The sequence below is a fragment of the Anas platyrhynchos genome, chromosome 4, assembly GCF_047663525.1.
Source record: "Anas platyrhynchos isolate ZD024472 breed Pekin duck chromosome 4, IASCAAS_PekinDuck_T2T, whole genome shotgun sequence".
In the NCBI taxonomy this organism is placed as follows: Eukaryota; Metazoa; Chordata; class Aves; order Anseriformes; family Anatidae; genus Anas; species Anas platyrhynchos.
This window is the reverse complement of record NC_092590.1, coordinates 48468403-48492045: the sequence shown is the minus strand read 5'-3', so window position 1 is coordinate 48492045 and position 23643 is coordinate 48468403. Positions and strand designations below refer to the sequence as shown.

At 45.0% G+C, this 23643-nt stretch overlaps 1 protein-coding gene and 1 long non-coding RNA gene across 4 annotated transcripts in view; one reads left to right on the top strand and one right to left on the bottom strand.

Annotated features, from left to right (window-relative positions):
- The window catches only part of AFF1 (ALF transcription elongation factor 1), an 80084-nt gene extending 67639 nt beyond the window's left edge, over positions 1–12445 (bottom strand). For 2 of the 3 annotated variants that reach the window (XM_038178715.2, XM_038178719.2), the window contains exons 1-2: positions 12360–12443; positions 5586–5648 (exon numbers count right to left, since the gene is read on the bottom strand). In XM_038178715.2, coding sequence (XP_038034643.2) covers positions 5586–5620 — 35 coding nt within the window. In that variant the 5' untranslated portion in view covers positions 5621–5648; positions 12360–12443. Of the gene's footprint in view, positions 1–5585; positions 5649–12359 lie in introns of all 3 variants that reach the window. The other variant, XM_038178717.2, reaches the window with a different exon arrangement.
- A 3487-nt stretch (positions 12446–15932) lies between these two features.
- On the top strand, positions 15933–19500 carry LOC140002340 (uncharacterized). Its single transcript, XR_011808713.1, has 3 exons — positions 15933–16097; positions 17497–17633; positions 19132–19500. It is a non-coding gene; the product is annotated as an uncharacterized lncRNA (long non-coding RNA).
- Positions 19501–23643: the final 4143 nt, after the last annotated feature.

Below are 23643 nucleotides of genomic sequence, written 5' to 3'. Positions count from 1 at the left end.
AAATTACAGACAGAGCTGCTGTCTGTTTTAAGGCCCTGTTTGGCTGTTCATAGAGCTTCTCTTAATCCAGATAGTACAGGCTAAAGATTTCCATAAAGGTTATCTCCCTGAAGATTAAATACAATCCATTTCAGCCCTTTTGGGCATAACAATAGATGACAAAAATACATATATACTCTTGCCAGAACAGCTAAGCTTTTTTTCCAGGAAAGAATCATCACAAACAATATGCTTTGTTTGCACTGAAAGTTTCTAGCAGTTTTCTGTCCTTTTGCTTGAGAAGCACTTGTTGATTCCTACCTTGTGCAAAGGCATTGATGTTTAACAGGGTGATGGCCTTCCAGCATGGCTGTGCCGTGGTGAGGCACTGGCACAGGTAGCACAGAGGCTCTCCGAGAGAACATGGCAGGAGAGAGCCCTCCATACATCACTATCCAACATTTCTGCCCTCCTTGCATCTCATGAACGTCCATGAGAGCCGCTGAGCCAGGATAACAGATGCCTACCACCCTTCAGGCTGCCAGGTGAGGATGCCTACCACCAGTTTCTTCAAAGCACAAAGCAAAGCCCTTTGCTGAGCTCTGAAGAGGCTGCAGACCTGCAGGTCAAGCAAAAGGATGACTGTATAACACCATGGTGCAGGAATGCCAGCCTAGCAGCTGGCTTTATTTTTTAATTGAATTTACACTGTGATGAAAAGGATGCTATTATTTTTTGCAAAGGTGAGCGCTTCAAATTTAAGAAATGACAGTATCACTGATGCCTAGGCAACAATATGAATGAGTCTTTTAAGACATGGCCACGAACCATACAGATCCCACTGCCAGTCCTCAGGACAAAGCAATCCTAATGGTGTCCTCCTGTCCCCAAATTGGCACCATGCTGAATTTGGCTTGACAGTGAATTCAAATAAAAAGCGTACAAATAACAGCCTTTAAAAAGATGAAAAAAGTCACCACAATGTCATGCAATGCATAACCCCTGGGCAGAGCTTCCAAGTAACATCAATACTCAAATAATTTGAAGCCTCAGTGCAAAAATTGCACAGCACAGCTGGAGAACACCAGGGTCCTGCTGACTACTGGACCAGAGGAATAACACAACCAGGAACTGAAGCAGGAAAGGACTGCGAGATGTAGGACGCTCGCACTGTGCTTCCCCTAGTGCTGCTCACAGTTAACTTGCTACTTCTGACTTGCAGAGTGGTTTGTACTCCCTTCCGAGGAAGATATCTCTGGGGAAAGAAAGGGGAAAGAATACTGGAAGTGACGTGTGAAAACAACATTTCAAGCTTGGTGAAGAAATAAAAGGGATTTTAAAAGAAAACAGAACTGAACATGTTCTTTCTCAATGCTGTAAATTAACAAAGAAGATAGCAAACTGCTCAAGCACATCTTAGTCCTTTCAGATTTTCTAAAACATCTCAACAATCCTACTTGTGCTTCCTGGGGTTTTCCAAAGAAGCCAGGCAGGACAGGGACTTGCTTTCTACCAACAGCGACGAACAATAATTCCTGAGCTGTGCTGGCATCCACTTTCCATGTTAAAGGAAGGAGAGGGGGGCAGAGCACGGAACAGCCCACCCAGAACAAAGCCTCACAAATCCCACACCACAAGAGTTTCATGTGAAGCGAATGCCATTATGATGCTATTTTTTAAGTTTCAAACTCACAACCCAGGGGACGTGCGAGAGGCCCTGCATTCCCAGCCTCTGGCTTCTGGCTCACCAGCTGCCCTAAAAACAAGATTGTGCCATTCCGGTTGGAAGACTTGATGAAAACCGATAAGTTCCTGTGGAACATTTCAAGTCCAACAAATCAGTGGTTCCCCGAAGAAAGCTTTCTGTCCGAGTACATCCTGTCAGCTGTAGAGCCCTCCCTTACATCTGTTTTCAAGATTAGCAGGCTGCAGCTTTTCCCCACCTGTTTTTTTATTCACCCACCAGGGTTACAAGTTTCCCCTTTTCAAGTCCTTGTCTCTGAAAAACACATTCTGAGCCAAGGAAACAGTCTCCGTGAGGTGAAATGCAAGCAGAACAAAACAATAAAATAAGCTTTTCATACTCCATCTCATCACACGCTCAGGAATGCACTTCTGAGGTTAAGAGCAATACTTCTTAAAAACATCACAGGAAAAGCTTCCTACAGGTGATCACAATTCAACAAGTATTTAAGCTATTTAGCAGCATTTCAATACTAGAAGATCCACTCTTATCTACCTACAGATTGAATGAGAATGGATTTCTCCAGAGATGAAGCTGGTGATTAAACATCGCACAGAAATGCAAATCCCACTGAACAGCAAACGAAGCTGCACAGGCAACCTAGATGCCATCATTTCCTAATTTTGAATTCCTGAAAATGCCAGACTGCTGACCTCAGGCACCAAGGGTAAAACACAGGATGCGGGTACATTACGTGCATTTTATACATGAAGCACCGCCTCCTCCAGCCATTTACCTAGCAGGATCCACGGGTGCTGACCCAAAGGAAGCTGACATGTACAGGGAAAAAAAGAGGCTCAGATGTTTTGAACATAAAGCGACATTTTCAGCTAAAGTGCAGAGGCTGAGAAGGGCCCAAGACAGTACCTACAGCATCGTCAACAGGATTAAAAATCAGTGCTCCTACTGCAGGAAGAGCATTCTCTCTCAACCCGCCAGTAACAACACCTGCCATACCTGAGTATCAGTTCCATACTGCTCAGTTCACACATCCATAGATTTTGAAAGACATCACGTGGCATTTTATCTTCAGCTTTGTTAATCCATTAAACCTGTTCCTCCTGAAGCACCTAGAAGCTTTCCACATCTTCACAAAACTTCAGGAAGACAATTTTACATTATTCTTTTTTTTAAGCTGCTATGAAGTTTAGTTGCTGCAGGGCCTTTTCTGCTATAACATCTTTCAGGGGGCAAGGTGGGTATGTATGGGGATTCTTCTAGATTTTATTAAAGAAATCTTTACATATCTTTGTTTTCAAGAAGTGTTAAAAAAAAAGTGGTGGTGGGGAAAGAACAAAAGAAGCAAAAATGTTAATGACAGCAATTGGTACCTAATTTCTGGTGCAAGAATCCAACAAATACGGATCAGAGACTGTCCAAATGGCAATACAGCATCCCTTACTCAGGAAAAAAAATGCAATAACACATTAGACTAATAAATGTGTGATAATCCATTATGTTTGTGTGACAAATCCCAGAAGCTTACACTATTGCAAAACAGTTCAGCAAGCACAGAGTGAATACAGGAGTAGATACCATACTGTATTAAAATCATTAGACACTACATGGCCTGTAAGCTTTCCTCAAGTATCACATTTGCTGTAAAATAAACCATAGGCTTGTTTACACCCAGAAATAGGTCAGCTTCCTGCCCTACCAACCTTTTCAAAACATCTCATTACACTGTACCACATCTGTTTTTTTTAAACAGACACACACCCTTACTTTCAGTCTTCAAGAGTCACTGCTGTCTTTTAATTAACATGGGCCCTCCCAGCTCTGTTGACTAGAAATACATCTCACCACCACCATTTATTGCCACTGATGAGTCCTCATGGGGGGGTGAAAAGGGTCAAATGCATATTGTGATTCCAGATACCTGAAGCAGAGGGTGGCCTTTTCATTTGCAAAGGGGGCTTCTGCACCGTGTCAGAAGGCAAAGATGGCACTCCTGCAAGGCTCAGCTGCCCCAGACTTGCAGGCGATTTCTAACCACTCAGCTCCAGGAGTATTCTTAGCTGTCAGCACCCTCCTTCTCCGCTCCTCCTCCTCAACTCTGCAGAAAACCCAAGGCTGCGTGCCAGCAGACAGGTTCATCCTTAAAGAGCAGCTAACGTTTTGGCAATCCCAAACCCTACACAAACCTGTCAAGGGCTTGATATTCTCCTGTCTTCCTTCACCACCAGCCGAGGAAGTAGCTGCGCAACAAATAAGTGGATTGCTACTGTAAAGCACAGGCTACAGCACCATAAAGCAGTGTTTCACAGGCTCCACGTGTTTGGAAGAAAGGAGACAGATTAGTCTGGTCCCCACGCTCCTGCCTCCAAAGTACAGTTGGAAAGCAAGTAAAACTCAGAAACCAGTACATGCAAGCATGCACAAAAACCAGTTTAGCAAGGTGAATCAAGCTGCCTGCTGTGAGCAATGGCAAGAGCCTGGAGAAGGCTGAGGTAGCAAAGCTCTTTGTTGACCCTGATGGAGCAGAGCGCTTCTCCAGAGGCTTGCTTTATCACCCCTTCTTTAACCTGGCACTTCTCAGAAGTTGAGCTGGCTGCCAGCAACACATCCCTGCCAGGCAATGAAAAGCACTTGGATTTCACCAGGTCTAACCCATACTGCACGACTACAGCAAGGCTACAGAAGCAGCAGGGCAAAGGCAGGCAAATCAGTACTTTCATGAAAAAATGAGAGGGGAGCAATATAACCAAGAAGTTATTTTGACTTGAACAATAGACTAAGATAAATGCAGGCAGTTATGGAAAAAAAATGCTCTACAGATGTTGAAAATCAAACATTCGTGAGAAAAGAGAGGAAACCAACCCTTTGTGCTTCAGTATTTAAATTAAAGGAAACATTTTTAAAAAAAGAAACCACCTTCTCCTACGAATGAGACTGCACTGGAGGCGGCACCCTACTAGCTTTTGGCAGCCATCAGGAGGAATTTCCATCATCTTCCTTGGCACCACTCACTTATCACTCCTCGTGTCTTTGAACGTTCCATCGCCAGCAAGGACTTTCACAAACAGCTCAAATCAACAGAGAGAAGTTTATAGTCCTTGTTGGCTTTGGCACCGGAGCTGTCAGAAACCACACTGTGAACGAGTGTTAAATATCCTGATTTATATTCCAATTGAATCAAGATAACATCTATGTACAGAACACACTGTACCCTTCGGATTCACTACAGCTGTCAGATTCATTTTGCAGTGATATCTAATCCCTAGATGAGGCAGAAAGGTATGTAGGACACCGAGCAAGTGAATGCCCACAGTTTTGGTTTGCATTTTGATCAGGCAAAAATCCATTATATTCCCAACGGAAACCATCCAGAAATAGATTTTTTAATGGCTAACTTTTCACAGCTATATCACCAACTGAATGTGTATAGATGAAGATCCACATTGGAGGGTGACAGCAGAGGAAGGGCAGTAATATTGTTTGAGTGTCTTCCCAATAGCTAGGTTCAGGTCTTTGCCCACCCATGCCTCCCCCCCTTATGTGGCTTTGCAGCGATCGCTGTCCTTTCATGCCTCAGGACAAGCACACAAAACAGGGGAAAAGAACACTGACCTGTGATCTACTGGCAGTCGTAGAGAGCCTCGTGAGAAAGTAATGGGAATTGCAGAAAAAATGACCCCCATAAAATCACTTCTCAGGTCTCAGAGTCCCACACAGTTCATTTCACAATAGATGCAGGTTACAAAAGGCATCAATTCTTTGGTAAAAGATAGCATTAGTTTGAAACCACTTCCATCCCACCCAGTCATAATGATTCTTGCACTGAGGTTTTTACTTTTTTTAAACCATCTCAAAATTAGTCTCAGCACCCAGGTAGCCAGGATTACACAAAATGAATTCCTACCTGTCTGTGGTGTTCTTGTCATCTGGAGATGCCATTGCTTTGTTTTCTTTTAAGTCAGCTCAACTGGAAGAGAAAAAACAGGTATTGAACATCTCTTTTGCAGAAGAATAGCACATTATACTCTGCTGATGCAACCCAAGCTTTGCTTCAACAGTCAAAGACCAACACAGGAACAGAATCACAGAATTGTCTAGGTTGGAAGAGACCTCAAGATCATTGAGTCCAACCTCTGACCTAACACTAACCAGTCTTTCACTAAACCATATCCCTAAGCTCTACATCTAAACGTCTTTTAAAGACCTCCAGGGATGGTGACTCCACCACTTCCCTGGGCAGCTCATTCCAGTGCCTAACAACCCTCTCAGTAAAGAAGTTCTTCCTAACATCCAACCTAAACCTCCCCTGGCGCAACTTTAGCCCGTTCCCCCTCATCCTGTCACCAGGCACGTGGGAGAACAGAACAACCCCCACCTCACTACAGCATCCTGTAGGGTACCTGTAGAGCAATAAGGTCGCCCCTGAGCCTCCTTTTCTCCAGGCTGAACAAGCCCAGCTCCCTCAGCCGCTCCTCGTAGGACGTGTTCTCCAGGCCCCTCACCAGCTTCGTCGCCCTTCTCTGGACTCTTTTGAGCACCTCGATGTCCTTCTTGTAGTGAGGGGCCCAAAACTGAACACAGTACTCGAGGTGCGGCCTCACCAGAGCCGAGTACAGGGGGACGATCACTTCCCTAGACCTGCAGGCCACACTGCTTCTGATACAAGCCAGGATGCTGTTGGCCTTCTTGGCCACCTGGGCACACTGCTGGCTCTTGTTCAGCCAACATTACAGTATGGTGATGTCTAACATTTTTGTTACAGTGAACAGAAAATGAAATCTAAATGCTTATTTCCCTTCTCTCTCTGTACAATCTCCTTTTAGGTTTTGTGTTAGATTTGTGTTACATCCAAAATCTCCTTTTTATGTTAACTCTCCAGAACCATTAAGCACTACAAAATTGAGACACAGTACTCATCCCCCCTGCCTGATATTTTCAGAATTGTGTGAATACCTCAATGCTCCCTAGCAGTCTAAATCTTCTCTCAATTATGTTCAGGGTGACAGTGTGAAATAGAACCCAACAGAAAGGTGAGACACAACCTAATGAATAGATTGCTTATCCGTGGCAGCAAATCATTTGAATTTCTGCTGCACGCTAGGCTGGCAGCTTCAATCCCCAATGCACAGGCTGAGGCACAATCTCTTCATCAAAACTGCTTACAGTATAAGAGACTGAATACTGGAAAAACTTGGAAATGCTGGGACTGGTCCTGTAAACACTTGTTAAGTTTCCAAGAGACCTCTTAGAGCCCCAAAAACTCATCACTACATGATAATGAGTGTTTGCAGGAACTGGTCCTAGCTGTCTAGGAACAGCAAAATGTGTTTAGCAATCCTCTGCCTGGAACAGCAACACAGCAGGAGCCACCACGGGATCCTGCTTCTCACAGGCAGGTTTTTGCAAAGGTCTAGCACCTACCTAAGCCAGCAGCTATGCCACTCTCTCTGCTGAGCCTTTCAGCACTGAGAACAAGGAGTTAAGTTGCAGTTGGCTCAATACCTGCCTGAAGTGGGGAGAGAACATCGAGTTCTCCAGGGACACAGCAGGCAGAGAGCCCCTGATGTCCAACTGGCAGCCACTGCGGCGCTCCCAAACCACGCATGCCAGATGTATGGATCGCAGGTGGGTGAGAAGCAGGGAGCCCTGAGGCACATCTATCCTTGTCTCAGCAGTGATGCTGCGTTTCAGAGAACTATGGGCTCGGCCAAGAGCGTGACAATCCAGGCTCCAGGCTGTTCTGTTCGACTGCAGAACAAAAATGCCATCAGGGCACTCCCTTCAGACAACCAAATAGCCTGCTGATGAACGGAAATATTTGTGGAAACGGGAAGGAGAGAAGAGAAAAATATTTTTTTAAAAAAAGATACAGCTACGGATTAAAAGGTAACACAGGAAAAAAAAAATCAAAGCAGCAGTGCTCAGGAAGCAAGGAGGAAACAGAAGGGGAAGGATGTTGCAGTAATTATTGCAAGAGACTGACTCCTGTGCTGCTGTAACAGCAGTTCCACCTTGCAGGGCATTCAGACAGGTTTCAGCCACCACATAACTAGTGCCATTTTGGCAGATTGCAGAACATACATCCAAAAAAGCCTTCCCTGTGCTCCTGTGCACGAGAGAGACAAATGTGGAGCACAGTTTGTCACAAAGCTCTTCCCACTCTGTCCAACACCCCTTCCTCACCTTCCCTGCTTGCCCCAAGCTTGCCTTTCTCAGCAGGGCAAAGGAAGCCAGGCGTGTGCAAGACTGGCAGCACCTGAACAGCCTGCAACGCGCTTGCCACATGGGTGCCCCATACAGCTAAGACATGGTCTGCAAGAAATTTGCCTGGGGACACGAAGGCAGGATAACGAGCTGGGAGTAATCAACGTGCAAGATCACCTCAGCAGAGGTGACAATGTGCAACAACAGCTGCAAGCATCCACATTTCTCTGTGACATTCATTTGCAGCATCTCACATGCCTGAAGGAGCAAAATGATTTCTGGCTGGAGGGCAGGCTACAGGAACAGCATGCGAAGCCAAGTGAACTTTTTTAAGGTAACCAAGAGTAAACAGGAGCAGATGCTATGGCAATTAGATGAAGCAGCTGACCTCCAGGTCATGGTTTTAATCCCAGCTCAGAGAGCATTGTATGACCACTCTGTGGACTGCAGAAAGACACAGGCCACTGGCGATGGGAATTCCTTCAGACAACCACCTCGACCTGCAGCTAAGACAACGACGGATTAGACACATAAGCTAAGTTTAGAGAACAGAGCTGAACAGGAACAAACCCTTAATATCCGTTCCCTTATAAGAACAATGAAAACTGTAACCTTCACTAGTGAATCAACACCTTAAAGGGAAAGGGTCACCCACCTGAATTTAAAATAAACAGAGCACAGACCTCACACCTTGCAATAACGTGGGCAGACAGAGATGCATTCACACTTCTGATGGAGCTGGGTGCTGGGGATGCCTACTCTTTTGCCAGCATCTCTTTAACACTGCTACAAAATGCGCCAGCGTCCAACAGCAGCAACTCGATTTCGTTAAACCAGAGACAAGTTTTGCAACTGCCTGTAACAGCACCAGGTTTCCAAACAACGTTACGCTTCCAGAGCTGCAGCAGGGACATCGGCTGCGTGGGCACCACTGATCTGTCACACTTCGACAAGTGACAAATGCTTCTGCTTTTATTTTCTACAACCAGACAGTGTTTATAAACACAGCCTTTCATTTCCTCTTCAACGTCAATTAAACTATCTGGGTAATTCAGCTAGGATGCTTCTTCCTGTTCTAAAAGCAGCTATTTTATTAACAGCACTTTTTACTTAAAAAGCTTCAAACTTGGTTTCTTCGCTCATTTTCAGTGCCATCCCCTACCTCCCTGATGTTTCAGGGCTGCTAGAATGCCAAAGTTTTCCTTCAGAATCTGGCCAGAAGCCCCCTGTCCTCCCCAAGATTTGCAGACATCACTTTTTAGGTACGACACACTAACCATTTCTGTCGTTTCTTTTTCTTTGCAGGTCTTTGTTTCATTCTTCAAGAATCAAGGCTACAAAGCCAGACTAAAAATACACATTAATGTCATGCAAAAATGAGCTAACATAACAGGAGACGCAGCTCGCTGTATGGGGAAAGGTCATGTTTTTATTATTTGCTTTACTGAAGTCTTAAAAATAGCAATTCTAATATTGCTTCACTATAACTCTTAAAGGAGAAAAAGGAAAGGTGAGCACTGCACGCCTGAGCATGTGCAAAATACTATAAATGCACCCCTGACAGCCCCTGGAAGACAAAACGCTGCAAGCCCACCTTGGTGGTGACATTGCAGAAAGCCCAGGCTCCTAACCACGAGGGGCAGCTCATCTTCCACCTGAGCCAAACCCTGGTGAGCCAAGCTCTATTTTAAGCCCTTAGGTGCAGATTAATCAAGAGATTAGTTAAAGCTGGGGAAGTGCAGAGCTGCTGGGGGGAGAAACTGTCCGCATCTGCCCCCAGCCCCAGGTGAGCCGTGGAGAGCTCCCAACCCACAGCTGGAGGACTCACTGCTCAGAGCCCACACCTGAGCTGCATCCCCCAGCTGCAACACCAGGCCAGCAGCTTCTGGGCCAAAGCTGAGATGTGTTCTGAACTAATAGAAAATAAGGCACGCAAAAGCTTCTAGATTTTTCCCTCACAGCCCCAGCAACATGTAAGACTGCTTTGTGACTGGCTAGATCACAGCATTCAATCCCAGCTTTTAACAAAACACACGAGAGCTGCCTTTAAAAGAGAAGCCTAACAGGAAATGCAATCCAGCAGGGACATGGATCGAGTATACTCCTGTATTTGGCAGAAGTAATTTCTGCTTTCCTCAGCTGGACAGAACTGTGTTCTTTCTGCCTTTCTCCATCAAGCCACACAAGCAAGCAGCTGCTCTGATGAACCCAGAATCTGTTGGGAAGGTTAAATCATATGTGCCCATTTGAAGAGCTCCCCTTCAGGCCTGATATTACTAATTGGATATTGTTATGGAAAAAACTTGACATATTTGTATATACAAGGTTATTCAAAGAGACACCTCAGTGCCTAGAGTCAGATAAGACTTTGGGTTATTACAACAAAAGAAAACAGTCAACAGTCAGGGCTTTATCTCTCTAATTTGTATTTTTCCCCACACAAGCTTTTCCATCTCCCTCCAAGTCAGTGAGGGCTACAGCTGAACACTGACCAACGACTGCACAAACGAGAACAGTGCTGGTACTCATCCCAGCAAAAATACCCAGATAAGCTCCTTTCCCAGAGCAGATCCCCAGCTAATCAGCTCCCAGCTACACAAACTGGGGGGCAAACAGAGATTTCTGCTGGGCTGCAGACGCAGGCGTGCAGAAAGGTGTGAGGCAGCTGGAAACAGGGCAGGAGTGGAGGGCAGAGCACGATGCCATGAACCTGCTTTGTCAGCACAGACCTGTTTCTGCCATCACACCAGTACATGCAGAAGACTTGTAAATTCTTGTCTGGTATTTCTGCTCAGATTCCAGAAGCAAATGAAAAGCGTCTAACCTCCAAACATGCTGTGCGTTCCCAAGGAGCTCGCTGGTATAGGAAGCAAAACCAAACAGAAACACCAGGAGAACTGATGGACTAAGAAAGCTGTTTGCCATAAATATTCTCTTGCTATCTTACCCCTCCTTTTTTTTTTCCCCCTAACAAGCAAAGAAGCATTTTCAACACAGGACGTCTACCAGAGTACAAGAGAACTCCCTCAGCGTTCACACATGCACGCACATGCATGCACGCTGACAGATCATAAAACCTGTGCCAGACCCCGCAGACAGATCTTCGGATGTACATGTGTTCTGCACACAGGAGAGAAACCACACACAGACAAACTATTTCCACCATATTCCCTGCTTCACCCGGCTTCCTGTGGGCCCTCTTGATGTATTAAACAGCTTCAGCCAATTAACTAAACAACACATGCACTTTATCTCATCACAGAACCTACCTCAGGCTGAAAACCACCACAAAGGTACTGAGAATTGCCTAAGCACTTGGCTAGTGAGGTCACAGTGTGCAAAGAGCAACTTTCAGGAAATACAAAAGCAAAACACCAGCACGAGGTCTTGCAGCTAGGAAGGCAACAACTGCTGTTTCTGCAGAGTAATATTCCTTTCACAGAAATTACTTCCTAGCAACAGCAACTATTTTACTGCCAGCTATTAAGCAGGCAGAGATACGTGGAAGAGCAGGAAAGTAAGTAATTAATATAGTAACATTTGTGTATCCCAGGACCTTCCAAGTCTTATTTCAGACTCAATGCAGTTAAAAGATTAATTAAGTGCTAGCCACCATCTCAAAGCTGCTTCTGTCAGTGCTGTTTAAATATTGATTGTCTAAGACTCACTCTTATCTTCATTTTAAGTTTTAATTCAAAGGGTTGGAAGATCATCTAACAGGAGTGTTAGACAACAGAAGGATGCCCCCCAAATCATAGCACTCCGAAATGCCATCTGTTCCTCAGAGATTTGCTGAATTACGGAGACTGCTGTGTGCAAGGCCTGCATGCTGTTTTGCTGCAGCAGGCACACCGCAGTCAGCTCGTGCCGAACCTCTGCCTGATCTTGTTTTGTCATGTTGCCAGGGGCAGCTGATTCAGAGGAAACTTCAAGAAACCCTCAAAAAGCTATTTTTAGGATCACAAACTGTCCCAGTGGTAGCGCTACTTCCTAACCACGCACTAGCTCTTGGTCTGTGCTTTGATACAATTCTGTTCTGCAGAGTATTTCACTTGGCTGACCTTGATCATGCCAGCTGGACAACTCTACATGGAAAGACGCCTCCAGGTTGGCAGCGTGAATCCAAGGGGCAGTTTTATGGTGGAGACACATCCTTCCTGCCAAAAGTTACACCCCTGCAAGTCTCTCCCTTGTCCAGCTTTCCCACAAAAGAGAAATATCACGTGCATGACACCGAAATCTGTATCTGGCCAGGTTGCTTACAACATTGCAGAGATTTAGGATCACAGCACAGAACTATCACTACGGAGCGCTCATAAACAAGAGGGATTGCATGGCTGTCCTAGTCCTCAAAGAGACGTGTGTTTAATGCTCAAACAGCACCAAGCCCTCCTGGAACCTTACACTCTCCACTTGAAATTAATTTCACACACTGCAGGCTGTTAAAAATAAAAACCCATAAAAATGGCCTTACCCACAATTTGCGTGGTGTGGGGACTTCTAGCAGAGAAAACAATTTGTGGCATCCAGCTTGCAGAGCAGAGAAGTAGAAATCTGTAGTTAGAACTGTAATAGCGATTTTCTCTCCTAAAAAGGAAGTAAGAGAAAACTGAGACTGCTGGAAGAACTGCAAGGAGTCACCAGGTTCGGTGTCCCTTATCCTCTGTACCGTATGCACAGAGATCAAGGTCAAAGATAATGTCTGTGCTTTCTGTGAATGAAAACTAGGGGACAGCACTGCAAAGGTACAGCTCTGACCATTTCCAAAGCCACCTATAAAAGCAACACTTAAGAGAATAGCTAATGGTTGAGTTTGTGAATTACGACTTCTAACATCTTACAGAGGTAGATGCTGGCTGCTCTGGGGACAGGTCGTAGTTCTAGCACATTTACAAGAAACCCACCCCCAAATGGAAACCCACCCCCAAATGAAAGAAGGTGAATTGGCTGAACCCAGCGGTTACAATTTATTTTTTTCCAGGCCTTAATTTTCAAATGAGCTGTGTGATTTTGAGGGTCAGGTGAACGACAGCATGACTGTCAAGAGGGGCATTGCTAAAGTGGTGGGGCTGCAGAGACCTGAAGGGAGACATACCGCCACGCACACCTACCTTCTAGCTCCGCCTGAAGGCATTGGTGCTGTGACTCCCAACGTTCCCCCGGAGCCGGGCACCTGGGTGTCACAAAGACACTGCCAGCACCAGCATTGTGACCTGCCGTTCCACATTCCTAGGGGCGGCTTGGCCCCAGCCTCCACCTGAAGCTGGGGACATCAGGACAAAGACACAGCGTTAGTACGTCTAGCACAGATGTGTGTGTATGACAAAACCTCCCAACCCCTTGTCCAGAAGGTGGTAAAAAGCCATCTCAGGAACCCTTAGCAGCCAGGACCAGAAACGTGGCTTATTTTTTCCAAAGGCTGCAGTACCAGAGGGATTAAGTGGAAAAAGAAAAAAGGCGAGAAAATTAAATGAAATAATGACTTGTACATTTCATTGGCAACCACGCACGGGTGGAAATACAAGGAGGCTGAATTTACCTATCTAGATAGGCTAACTTTGGGCTGGGGCCTTTACAACAAGAATTTCCTATATAAATCCTTGGTTAAAGGAACAAAAACCTCTCAAGACTCTGATATCCTGTAGCCAGCCAAACACCACAGCAGTCCAGCTTTGAGCAGGAGCATATGATTCATAGATTCTTCTCAAGTTTCCTTAAATTGCAGCTACTTCTTGGAAGATTTAATATTGGAAAAGGCTTCTGCAAACCTTCCCAAACATCCCCATCAGATTGTGAATGCAGTATTAAATTTCCTCAGTGAAACATAGACAATTAATCTAAGAAATTCAAAATGAGCACATCACTGAGGAGGTTTAAATCACCAATTCAAAGAATCAAAGAGATTATTTGCTCAGCTCTACGCTGACAAATACTTGTCAGACTTTTTCTTTTTGGTGAGAGGTGATTCATGCAGCTCAACTGCTCTACGCACTTGCCAGCTGTGCAATCTTTTCTACATCAAGGCTCTGCACTGAAACTCTATGCCAGATTTTTTTTTTTTATATATATAGATTTTTTTTTTTTTTTTGGGGGGGGGGGGGGGGGGGGGAGGGGAGGTAATCCTGTAACAAATTCCTATTTTGGATGGCTTTCAATCACAACAGTAACAGCACGTAAGATTTGATCTCGCACACCTTGGGTTTGCTGGAAAAGCTCTTGTTTTCCAGTGAAATCCTGCCCTAATGCCCTGGAACCCTACAGGACAGGAACTCTTTCATCTTAGAAAGATGGCACAATTTCAGCAAATTAATTGGATATTCTATGCCTTTTTTTCCATTAACTGTATGTACAATAAAATGAATGGTCTAACTTCCAGCCTTTTTCATGGGAGATGAGTGTAAGATGTCTGGGGCACACAAACTGCTCAGCTGCCTCATTTTTGGACTCCTGCTGTGCACCGCTTCACATTCCTTGGCATTTTTCTGAAAGAGCAAAAGTCCTTAGATATTTTACCCCAAACGTACTGCCTGAACGATTTCATTTCAGTACGCAGTTCAAACCATAGTTGTTAACAGAGCAGTTATCTTCAGAATACCTTTCCCATTAAAAGACTTGAGAGGCATCGACCAGCACTGAATTCAGCAGCAGAACAGCACAGTCATTTCCATCCTGGAGACCTGAGGAGACAGTGCTTGGGGATGTTTTGGCTCCCTTTTGCTGCAGACGTAACAGCTATCACCACCCAGTCTCTTTCCACTTACCCTGTTTTCACATCCTGAACTTCTACAGTTGCTGTATCCCTGGAAATAAACCCAGACTTTTCATTTCACCTCAAATTCTTTTAAGTTTTTCTACATCCTGAGCTTTACATTTGCAGTTTTGCTTCGATGAAGTTCCCGTGTCCCACTTTCCCATGGTGAATGCTGGAGTGACAAGCATCAAGAACTAGCTTTCAGTATTAAAAAAATGAATCGATCCCCATTTATTTCTTCACCAACGTTCCTGCAAACGAGCATGTCCTGTTCCAATTAAAACCACGCAGTGCACGCTCATGCTGCACAGCCTGTGCCCTCCTCACAGCCCTCAGGAAGGGCTGGGGAGAAGCAGCAGAGGGTTTGGGAACACTGAGCTGGGCGCTGTGCCATCCCAGCTCTGCCTACCAAGCTGCAGAGCGCCATCTCCTCCTCTCCCTCAGGGTAAATCCTGCTCTTACGCAAAATGCCAGCAGGGGGAAGTCATGCTTCTGCCTGGGAAGATGGTTTTCCTCCACCAGCAGCATGAATACTCCGAATTATTTGCTGCCACAAAACCTTCAGCCAGATAATCAGCCCAGAAAGGCTGCTGGGTGTCAGGAGCAGCTTCCTTGTGCCTAAATGCATTTCACAAATCGGTCTGTACCATGACTACTTTTTGCCCCCAAACTCTTCTTTGGTCAAAAAGATTCAGCTACTCCCAGGCACTACAGAATCTAAGTGATTAATCCTTTACAATTGTTAAGGGATCAGTATTTTCTAATTCTTTCAAATAAAAATTAGGGAAATATTTTAATTTAAATGCTGGAGCATCCAAATGAGAGCGGACAGCAGATGCTTGGGGAGAAAACACCTGTGACAAGTGGGGAAAAAAAAAAAAAAAAAAAGGATGCAATTTTTTTTACTTGAAAAAAAAAAGTCTGGACTATTTTTTCATTTGCAAACATTTCTCTAAATGCTCTAGAGGCCATTGCCAGGAAAGGGCAGGGCAGATTTTAACTTAAGGAGCCTGACACAACTCTTTTCCCAGTCTCTTTCGGTGCATTTTTCCTATTTTTTTTCCTGTTCTCCTTGCTCTAACCTAGAGATTCGAGATCCAAAGACCTGAGCTAGGCCCTCTGGATTTAGGAGAAAGGATTTTTGTCAACTCTCTTAACCTTCAATCAAGGCTAAAGGTCAATTTTCCTTTTATGCATGGGAAACATACAAGCAAAATTGAAGCTGGAATTAGCAAGTTTATTCACTCTTTTCTTCATGGTTTCTCCAGAATTGGGTAATTAAAGAAGAGCTCAGATTCCAAGCAGCAAAGCTCCTCAAAGCTCACAGAAACTCCTTTTGTAGGTGGGCACCGAGGCAGAGGAGGCAGTTCGCTGCAGTTTTTGCCACGTGCAGGGAGGCGAGCTTCATAAAGCACAGACTGCAGAGTACAATTTACAAGGAAAGAGGAAATCCGATCCTGTGTAAGTGACACAGCAGCACAGCTCTGTTATTTATACTGCTCTACTGCATTAACCACCCATTATTAAGAGATTGCAACTTAAATGTGCTGGGCAGTAACCAAAATACATCGTAAAAGGGACTCAGCCAAAGATGTACATAAAAATGCTCCCCACTAAGCTGACCAGGAGAAAGGCAGGGACATGCTTCTCCCTTATCTGGGCAGAAAGAGAGCAAAAGCACCATGACAAGAGCAGCACCACCAGCAGCTTCTTGCTCACACGTCCTGGCAACCCTTCACATGTGATGGTGACAATCACGGAAGGGGAAATTTCAGCTTGCCAATGCCAGGAAGCTAGCTAACATGATGAAAGAGGCTTCAGCACGTGCAAGATGAAATGGCAATCCTTCTGTAACAGCAAACACCAAAAAACAAACCACCCACACACCCCAAACAGTGCAGAAACCACACCACCACCCAAACCCACCAAAAATCAACAGCATGACTTCTCAACCTTCACTTACCTATCTATCTATCTATCTATTTAAGCCTTCAGCTGTAATGGTCTCAATTTTCTTTTACCTTTTCTGGCGTGACTACAAGTCCGGTGACTGTAATGGGAGCATGGGCACCATGTGGACATGATGAAACCTACCTTGCTTCCCAGTGATCAGGCTGAGTCCTGCCCTCAAAAAGGACACAGGTGTTCAGTGTTAGAGAAAGTGAGTGGGAGAGAGGAGCTGAGCTTGAGGATCCCTGTGCTTCAGTTACCATATTAGAAAAGAGGATTGCAGGTAGAGGCCCTGGGACTGGAAAGATTCCCTAAGCCACTGGAGCCAGTCCTTCCCAGTTGCTGCTAAACTAGGAAGTGTATCCCATGTGTATTTAAATCAGCAACAGCACTTTGAGAAACCTAACAGCACCTAAGGTGTTTATGCAGACAAATCAATCTGTTTTCTCTGAGCCCTGCAGTGTGCCTGGAAGCACAAAGTGCAGGGTCTCGTGCACATAAATACCCTGCTTTCCCCACATCTTGCCTTCTAACTCCTGGAAAAGGAAATTAAAAAGTTAAGAGAGAAGACATCTAAGAAAATTGTTTCTCTTCTCAGATTTTACCGAAGAAACAGAATACTTGCAAGCTGTGCTTAGTGATGCTAAGGTCTGAGTTAGAGCTGTGTGCCTCAGGCTCTGCTTTGTGCTGGTTTGGATACGAACACGTTGGGCTTGGGCTCATTACACTGTCACACCGCTCTTCCTAAGCACCTTTCTTCTAAGACAAAACCTATGGAAAAGATGAGCCTGCAAATCACTGCGAATCCAGAAGATACTGAAAAATTTTCTTTACAGTGTGAAGAATCCCCCGAATCTGTGTTTTCATTGCTATTAAATCTTCTCTTTCTGTCATGCTGGGAACATCACAGGCACAACCCCATGGAGCCAGCCTTGCAAGAAGCAGGAAAGCACGGAGCGGCTGCTTGTCCAGACATTCCCCAGAGACACACTGTCACACTGCAGAGAGCCATAACCGTTGAGAAAGGCCTGATACCACCAAAAGAAGGTATTGCCTGCTTTCTGAAGCAGCACATGGCCATCCTGAATGATGTGCCTTCAAACCTGGTTAATTTGAAGGGATTCCACTATATCGGTCCCTTGCAGCTATGACAATGACACTGACTGCAACCTTGAAACAGTCAGCTGCAAACCGTGCATATAAAATGAATTGTCATCACCCTTTTTGGATAGGGAAACCAGAGCACAAGGTGGCTCTATGACCCATTTTAAGTTGGAAGCTGACTCAGGTCTACTTGGGTCCCACCAGAAGCCCATGCAGAAAGGAGAGATGCAGCAGGAGGGTAAGAAGAGAGATGGACACGGCACTGAAAAGTGCCAAGTGTTTGCATGTGCCTTGCTTACAAGAAGTGCTTGATTCCCAGTTATGCAAACTCAAGCTCACCCTACAGCCAGGCAATGTGCAAGCACATCTCACCTAGAAGTCGTGGGCTGCACGAAGTCTGAGCTAGCCCCTGGCAGATGTGGGATTGCCTGAGTGAGGTATTCAACCTGCCAGTCTTACCCCCATGGGAAATTCCCTCTCTAAGTGTTAAATTTCTACCTGCCTCTGAAGGGCAGTGCTAAGAGCATCGAAACTGCATTAAAGCTGGGCAAGATTCTAGCTCAAAACCCCTTCTGGAATCATTTAAAGCTCTTCCTATCTTCAGCTGTAATTACCGCAAGGGGAGAAAGCAAAACTACTTCTCTAAATCGTGCATTAAAGCACTCTCTTTTCACTTTAAAGCTTAACTTTTTAAAAATACATTAAAAAAAAAAAAAAGTTAGTTTATTTTTAACTTCTGACGGCAGCAGCTTCTCAGAGGAATTTCATATCCCCCAACAATCCTTTCAGGATTAGCGACAGCACTGAGTCAGACCCCAGAATGTAAATGCTAATGTAGCTGAATTGCTTCCTGTAGAGCTGCATGCAGAGATGTCAGGTGCACTGGGTCTGTTACTGCCAGAAGTGACCTAAACCAGTCGCTTATTTTGACTAGGCAGCTCCAGCTTGCTGACTAAAGAAGTCTGCATTCTTAGCCTCTGGAGTTTCTGTGTGTTTTCACGAACAACTTTTTACAGATAAGCTGTAATTTACCATCTGATAGTACTTGGGCATGCTTGGCAAAATCTCAACATCAAACGCAGGCTGAAAAAAGGGTCCAGAAGGAAAGTCTCTAAAATGTGCACAGCAATTCTTTATGCAGAAGATGGTTAAAAAAATGATATGAGGAAAAATTCTCGCATTCCCCCGCAGTCTTGGGGAAATAAGCACTTGCTAAAATCACATCTGCAGTAGATAATGCTTTCCTTAATCAGGCCATGAACGATACAAGTGTCCAATCCTGGGAAATCAATGAGAAAAATAAAACAAAACCAAGCCAACTATTATTGGAAATCACCTTTTCCTGGGAGAACCCTACTGTTACAGTTTGTACTCAGTACACCGCAGCTGACTGCTGAAAAGGTGTCGGTATCATTCTGTTGGCTCTCTTTTGCCCTTGTAGCTATAGAGGCTGAAAAGACTTCCGAATTAAAAAGAAGAGCTGGGATTGAATTCCAGAGTGCGCTCAGACAGCAAGCTGCATCTGACCTGCACGGCACGAGGATTGGTGCAAGACGACCCCTCCCTCCCTCCAAGCACAAGCCGATGCCAGACACCCCAAAAGCCCCAACCACCTGAAGCCTCGTGCCCCAAAAGCTGCTTGCAAGGCTGAGGCAAGAGCAAGACAGAGGGGGCCATTAGCCTGAAATAAACACTGCCCTTCAAACCCTGCACAAGGCTTTGTTGCTATAATGCCTGCTTGAAGCATTTACCTCCTGGGTCCCTCTCCGGGAGGAGTCATCGCACGCACAGCAAACAAGGAAACCTTATGTTCCAGGGGAAGGGAGAGATTTTGCTACTGTTAAAATTTTATTTATAAAAAACAAACCAAAACACTTCCTTCCATTCCAGCCTTCAACTGTGCTCTCACACAGTGCTCCTTTGGGCTTGAGGATGAATTTCTACAAGGAACAGACTGGAACATAACTACATTGCATCCTTCTGAACCCACAAGCTGATAAATTTCTCAGGTTGGGTCCTGATGTGCTTTTGCCTCGTACCAAGAACATCGGCAAGTCTCAGCAAATTATGGGAGTGAGCCAGCTAGAAATCATGACACTGCACGACCGCATGATAAATTGTCCCAGGGAAAAGCCAGGAGGCCACCATGCATGCTGGGGTCCCCTCAGTTGCACTGGTTTTCCACCCAGCTCTGTAGATTTGGAGAATGGAAGAAGGTTCTTGCATTTCTTGGAGCCTCTGATTCTGAGAAGAACAGCAAAGAGCTGTTCTCAAAATGGTTGCAGGAAGGGTTTACCGCAGCACACCAGAAGTACTGAATGCTTACAGTGAGCCAGGGATACAAAGCAACAACCACTGGGGCTCTGCTGGAAAGAAAAAACAATGGTACATGGAAAAATAGATTGCAGCAGGGGGACAAACACACAATTTTCATATGAACAAACAGCCCTGCTTGTTTAACTGCAAGCCTGGCTCACAGAGCTCCTGCATAAATCTAACTGTGCTCGCTAATGCTTTATGTTTTACTGAGGCAAGCCAAGCAAAGCAGGCAGCTGTGCTCTGGGAATCGTTTCCGTTGAGGCACGGGGAAAGGAGATCGAATTATGCTGATGGACAGGCTGGCAGTGCCCCGGGCACGCTACCGTGGAGGAAATGCCTCGTGATAACCACTCGCTCCCATCCGCAGCATCAGCATGATAACCTTTTCCAGAATAGAGCTGGCAACGATGCCCCAGTGTTCCTGTCCTGAGATGCAGCCTCAGGAGCTAGCAGGCAGCATTACAGTTGCTTCCTGGTGTTCAGAGCTTGTCAAAAGCACTGAGACAAACTGACTTGACCTTACTCTGTGATTTCATTTATTGGAGCTGAAATTTTTCTTTGTGGATACATCAAGTGGACCAGGACCAGTTATTTTAATTGTCAAGTCTGAGGTCACTGGCCTTTGAGACATTATTGCTAGAGAAATAACTGATAAAAAAAAAGCCTTGTCATTTCCTAGACTCCACTGAAAAATGCCAGCACCTAAGGACGGCCTTGACCTCGAGGAGCTGACAACCTATATATAAAGGAAGAAGTGACAGAATGACAGCAGATGGACAGAGCACAGGAAAGCAAAGAGACTCCGCACGGCAGGCTGACAGGCCCTATATGAACATACCAGCAGCCCACGTGGCATCAGAGCAAGGGTGAGCTACAACGAGACAAATGAGACGACAGGCTGTCAGCTGCTGCTGTTGTTTGGGGTGGCTCCATGGGCTGGAAAGGTCTGGCTTCAGTGGGTCTGTGGTGGCACAACTCTAGAGGCGTTCTGCTTTCCCTGAGCCCAAAAAGGCCACGCAGAGGAGATGCAAGGAGATACAGTCCTTACTCTTGACCACTCCAGGCCAGGATATTTTTAAACCCACAACTGTTTGATGCAAGAAATTTATTTGCTTGACAAATGTCAAAATAGCTGCGGGGAAAGCGATCCCATTTTATACAGTGCAGAGCCAAGTGCTCTTCTGCTTTATCCCCTAACTCTGTCCAGCTTCCAAGTGACTCCTGCTGCCTTGCTCACCTCATCGAAGCTGGCTCTCCCAGCTTGGGCAGGAAGGTGTTAGGTGCAAAATGCTGAAAGCCCTCAGCTCCCATTTCAGTAGGCTCAACCTGAATGCCCAACACTGGTAGAGGGGGAACCAAATTCCAGCTGTTACTCAAGCTTTAAATTCTACCTCACTCAAGATTTCAAGGCAAGAGCAGTGAAGCTTTGAACTCAACATCACCATTTACAAAAGAACCTTCCACTTTTGGAAAAACCAGCAGCAGGAACACACAAAGGCTCACCTCAGCACCATGGGATCCATTCATTGGCAAAGGCTGAAGCAATGTTCTAGGAGCTGGAATGGAGACTCATAGAAAAGAAGCACAATAGGATGGAGAGGAATGTAAATGTCTTCTGCCTTTGGGCACACGACTAACCCCTGCATTTAAGATTGCACTATTAGTCAGACAAGGAATACATTTTGAGGCACCTATAGAGTCTGCCAGGTCTCTACTTAAAGCCTAGATGATAGACAGTCATGTTACGACACCTGCACAGCACCCAGGGATATTCTGAGGGGCAAGGGACTTCATTTTCCATTGCCAGTGCCCCATCAGATTTCTTTTAACCAGTTCTCCATTTGCCTCATGGGCCAGGGAGAAGACATCCAAAACGTATTTGCTGCCAACAGTTCAACTGTGTAGGAATTTCAAGCATTGGAGTCCAGTGTGATTCTTTTACCCACAATTTGTCAGGTGTACAAGCAGAAACTTACACCTGATGTGAAAAAGGAACTCCAGGAGCTGGATTTTTGCCAGTGCTTTGTAAGAGCAACAGAACGCCTCAAAAAGTTGAAAACCAGTATGAAAAATAGAGTGCTCTGAGGTAACACAAACTTTTTAAAGGATGGTGACACTACAAGGAAGGAACACTAAGATGTTTTTTGTCCTTAGCCTTCAGTAAATTCTGACTGGCAATGCCAAAAACATTGCTGATGCTGGAGATGCAAGAACTAACAGAACAGACTTATGCAGCAGGTTCTTGAGGAAGGCAAGGCTGAATAATTGGCATGCTACCTTATTTTCCACAGCAGAGTGTTCACAAGAATTTTTATGAAGAAAAATAAAAATGGTTTAATGTCTGTGGAATACAATCCAGCAGTAGAAAAGGTGGTGCTGAACATGTTCTTCCCCCAAAAGAAATCCGAAGAACTAAAAAGCACACACAGAGAGACACATACACGTATATATAATTGAGAAGAATTACGAGCACATGTTGTAAGCTGCAGATGTGCCATGTTTTTAATAGGATATTTCATTATCTCTATCTGCTTGAGGACAGTGTGGAAATACTATATATCTAGCTTTAAAAGAGTTGAAAAACCAAATTAGTCCACACAAAGCTCCTTGTTAATGAATACCAGGTTGTTTCTGTGACCAAGCTGACTCATTTAGAGGTAACACTTTGTTTGGGAATCTGGTTATTATAATCAAGTAGCAGTCGCAGCCCTACCAGAGGAAAAAAAAAAAAAAAAACAACAAATACTGAGGTCATCACAGTACAGCAATGGAGATGAAATCCACTTCCTGGGACTCATCTAAGAAAATTAGTAACTAAATCTGCTCCCAGCCCAACAATTTCGCCTTCAGATCCCATTCTTTTAGCCAGCAAGATCTTGCCTTCATTAAAACAAAACCAACCCCCCACTCCCAACATCTCATTACAAAACAAAGCTTCCTGCAGAGCCCACTTGACTAACCATGACAAATCAGTAGAAATAAAGCACAATAAGAGAAGTTCAAATTCAGGTCTGAATGCCACCTGCAGAAGGCATTCTTCAGTTTTATGAACCAGCACTGCTCACCCCCCCCCCCCCCAAGACTTCCAGGTGACTCAGTCGCTCTTTTTTCATAGTATACACAGAAATAATTGCTGAGTTACACCAGACACACTTGTATCACCAGTAAAATCAAGTAATGCAACACAACAGAACTCACCGTGCCGCTAGCATTTAGAGCTGTTGCCAGGCTGTCCCTTCAAAAGCTGCTTAAATGGTGAATAACGTTTCCCAGAACCCTTCTTTCAGCCAAGATCAACTAACTGCACTGGAAAGGTAGCACCGAACAGACTGTCCACTCCAGCAGGGAGAAGAGCCACAAACCATTCCAGGTTTGCCCCTGGTTTTGTTACAACTTGACTATCAGTGGATGGCATAACAAACTCAGATTTGCATCCTGAGGATGCTTCACATTCATGAATGTTAGCAAAACACCTCCTACCCACCCAACAAAAGGTCCAAAGGTCTCTACCCCTGGGGTGCTCTGAAACAGACATCACATATCATGCATATTAATAGCAGGTTTGGTTGGGTGTGAAATACTACGATGACATAAACCAAGAAGTTATTAGCATATATGAGGGGCCAAACCACTT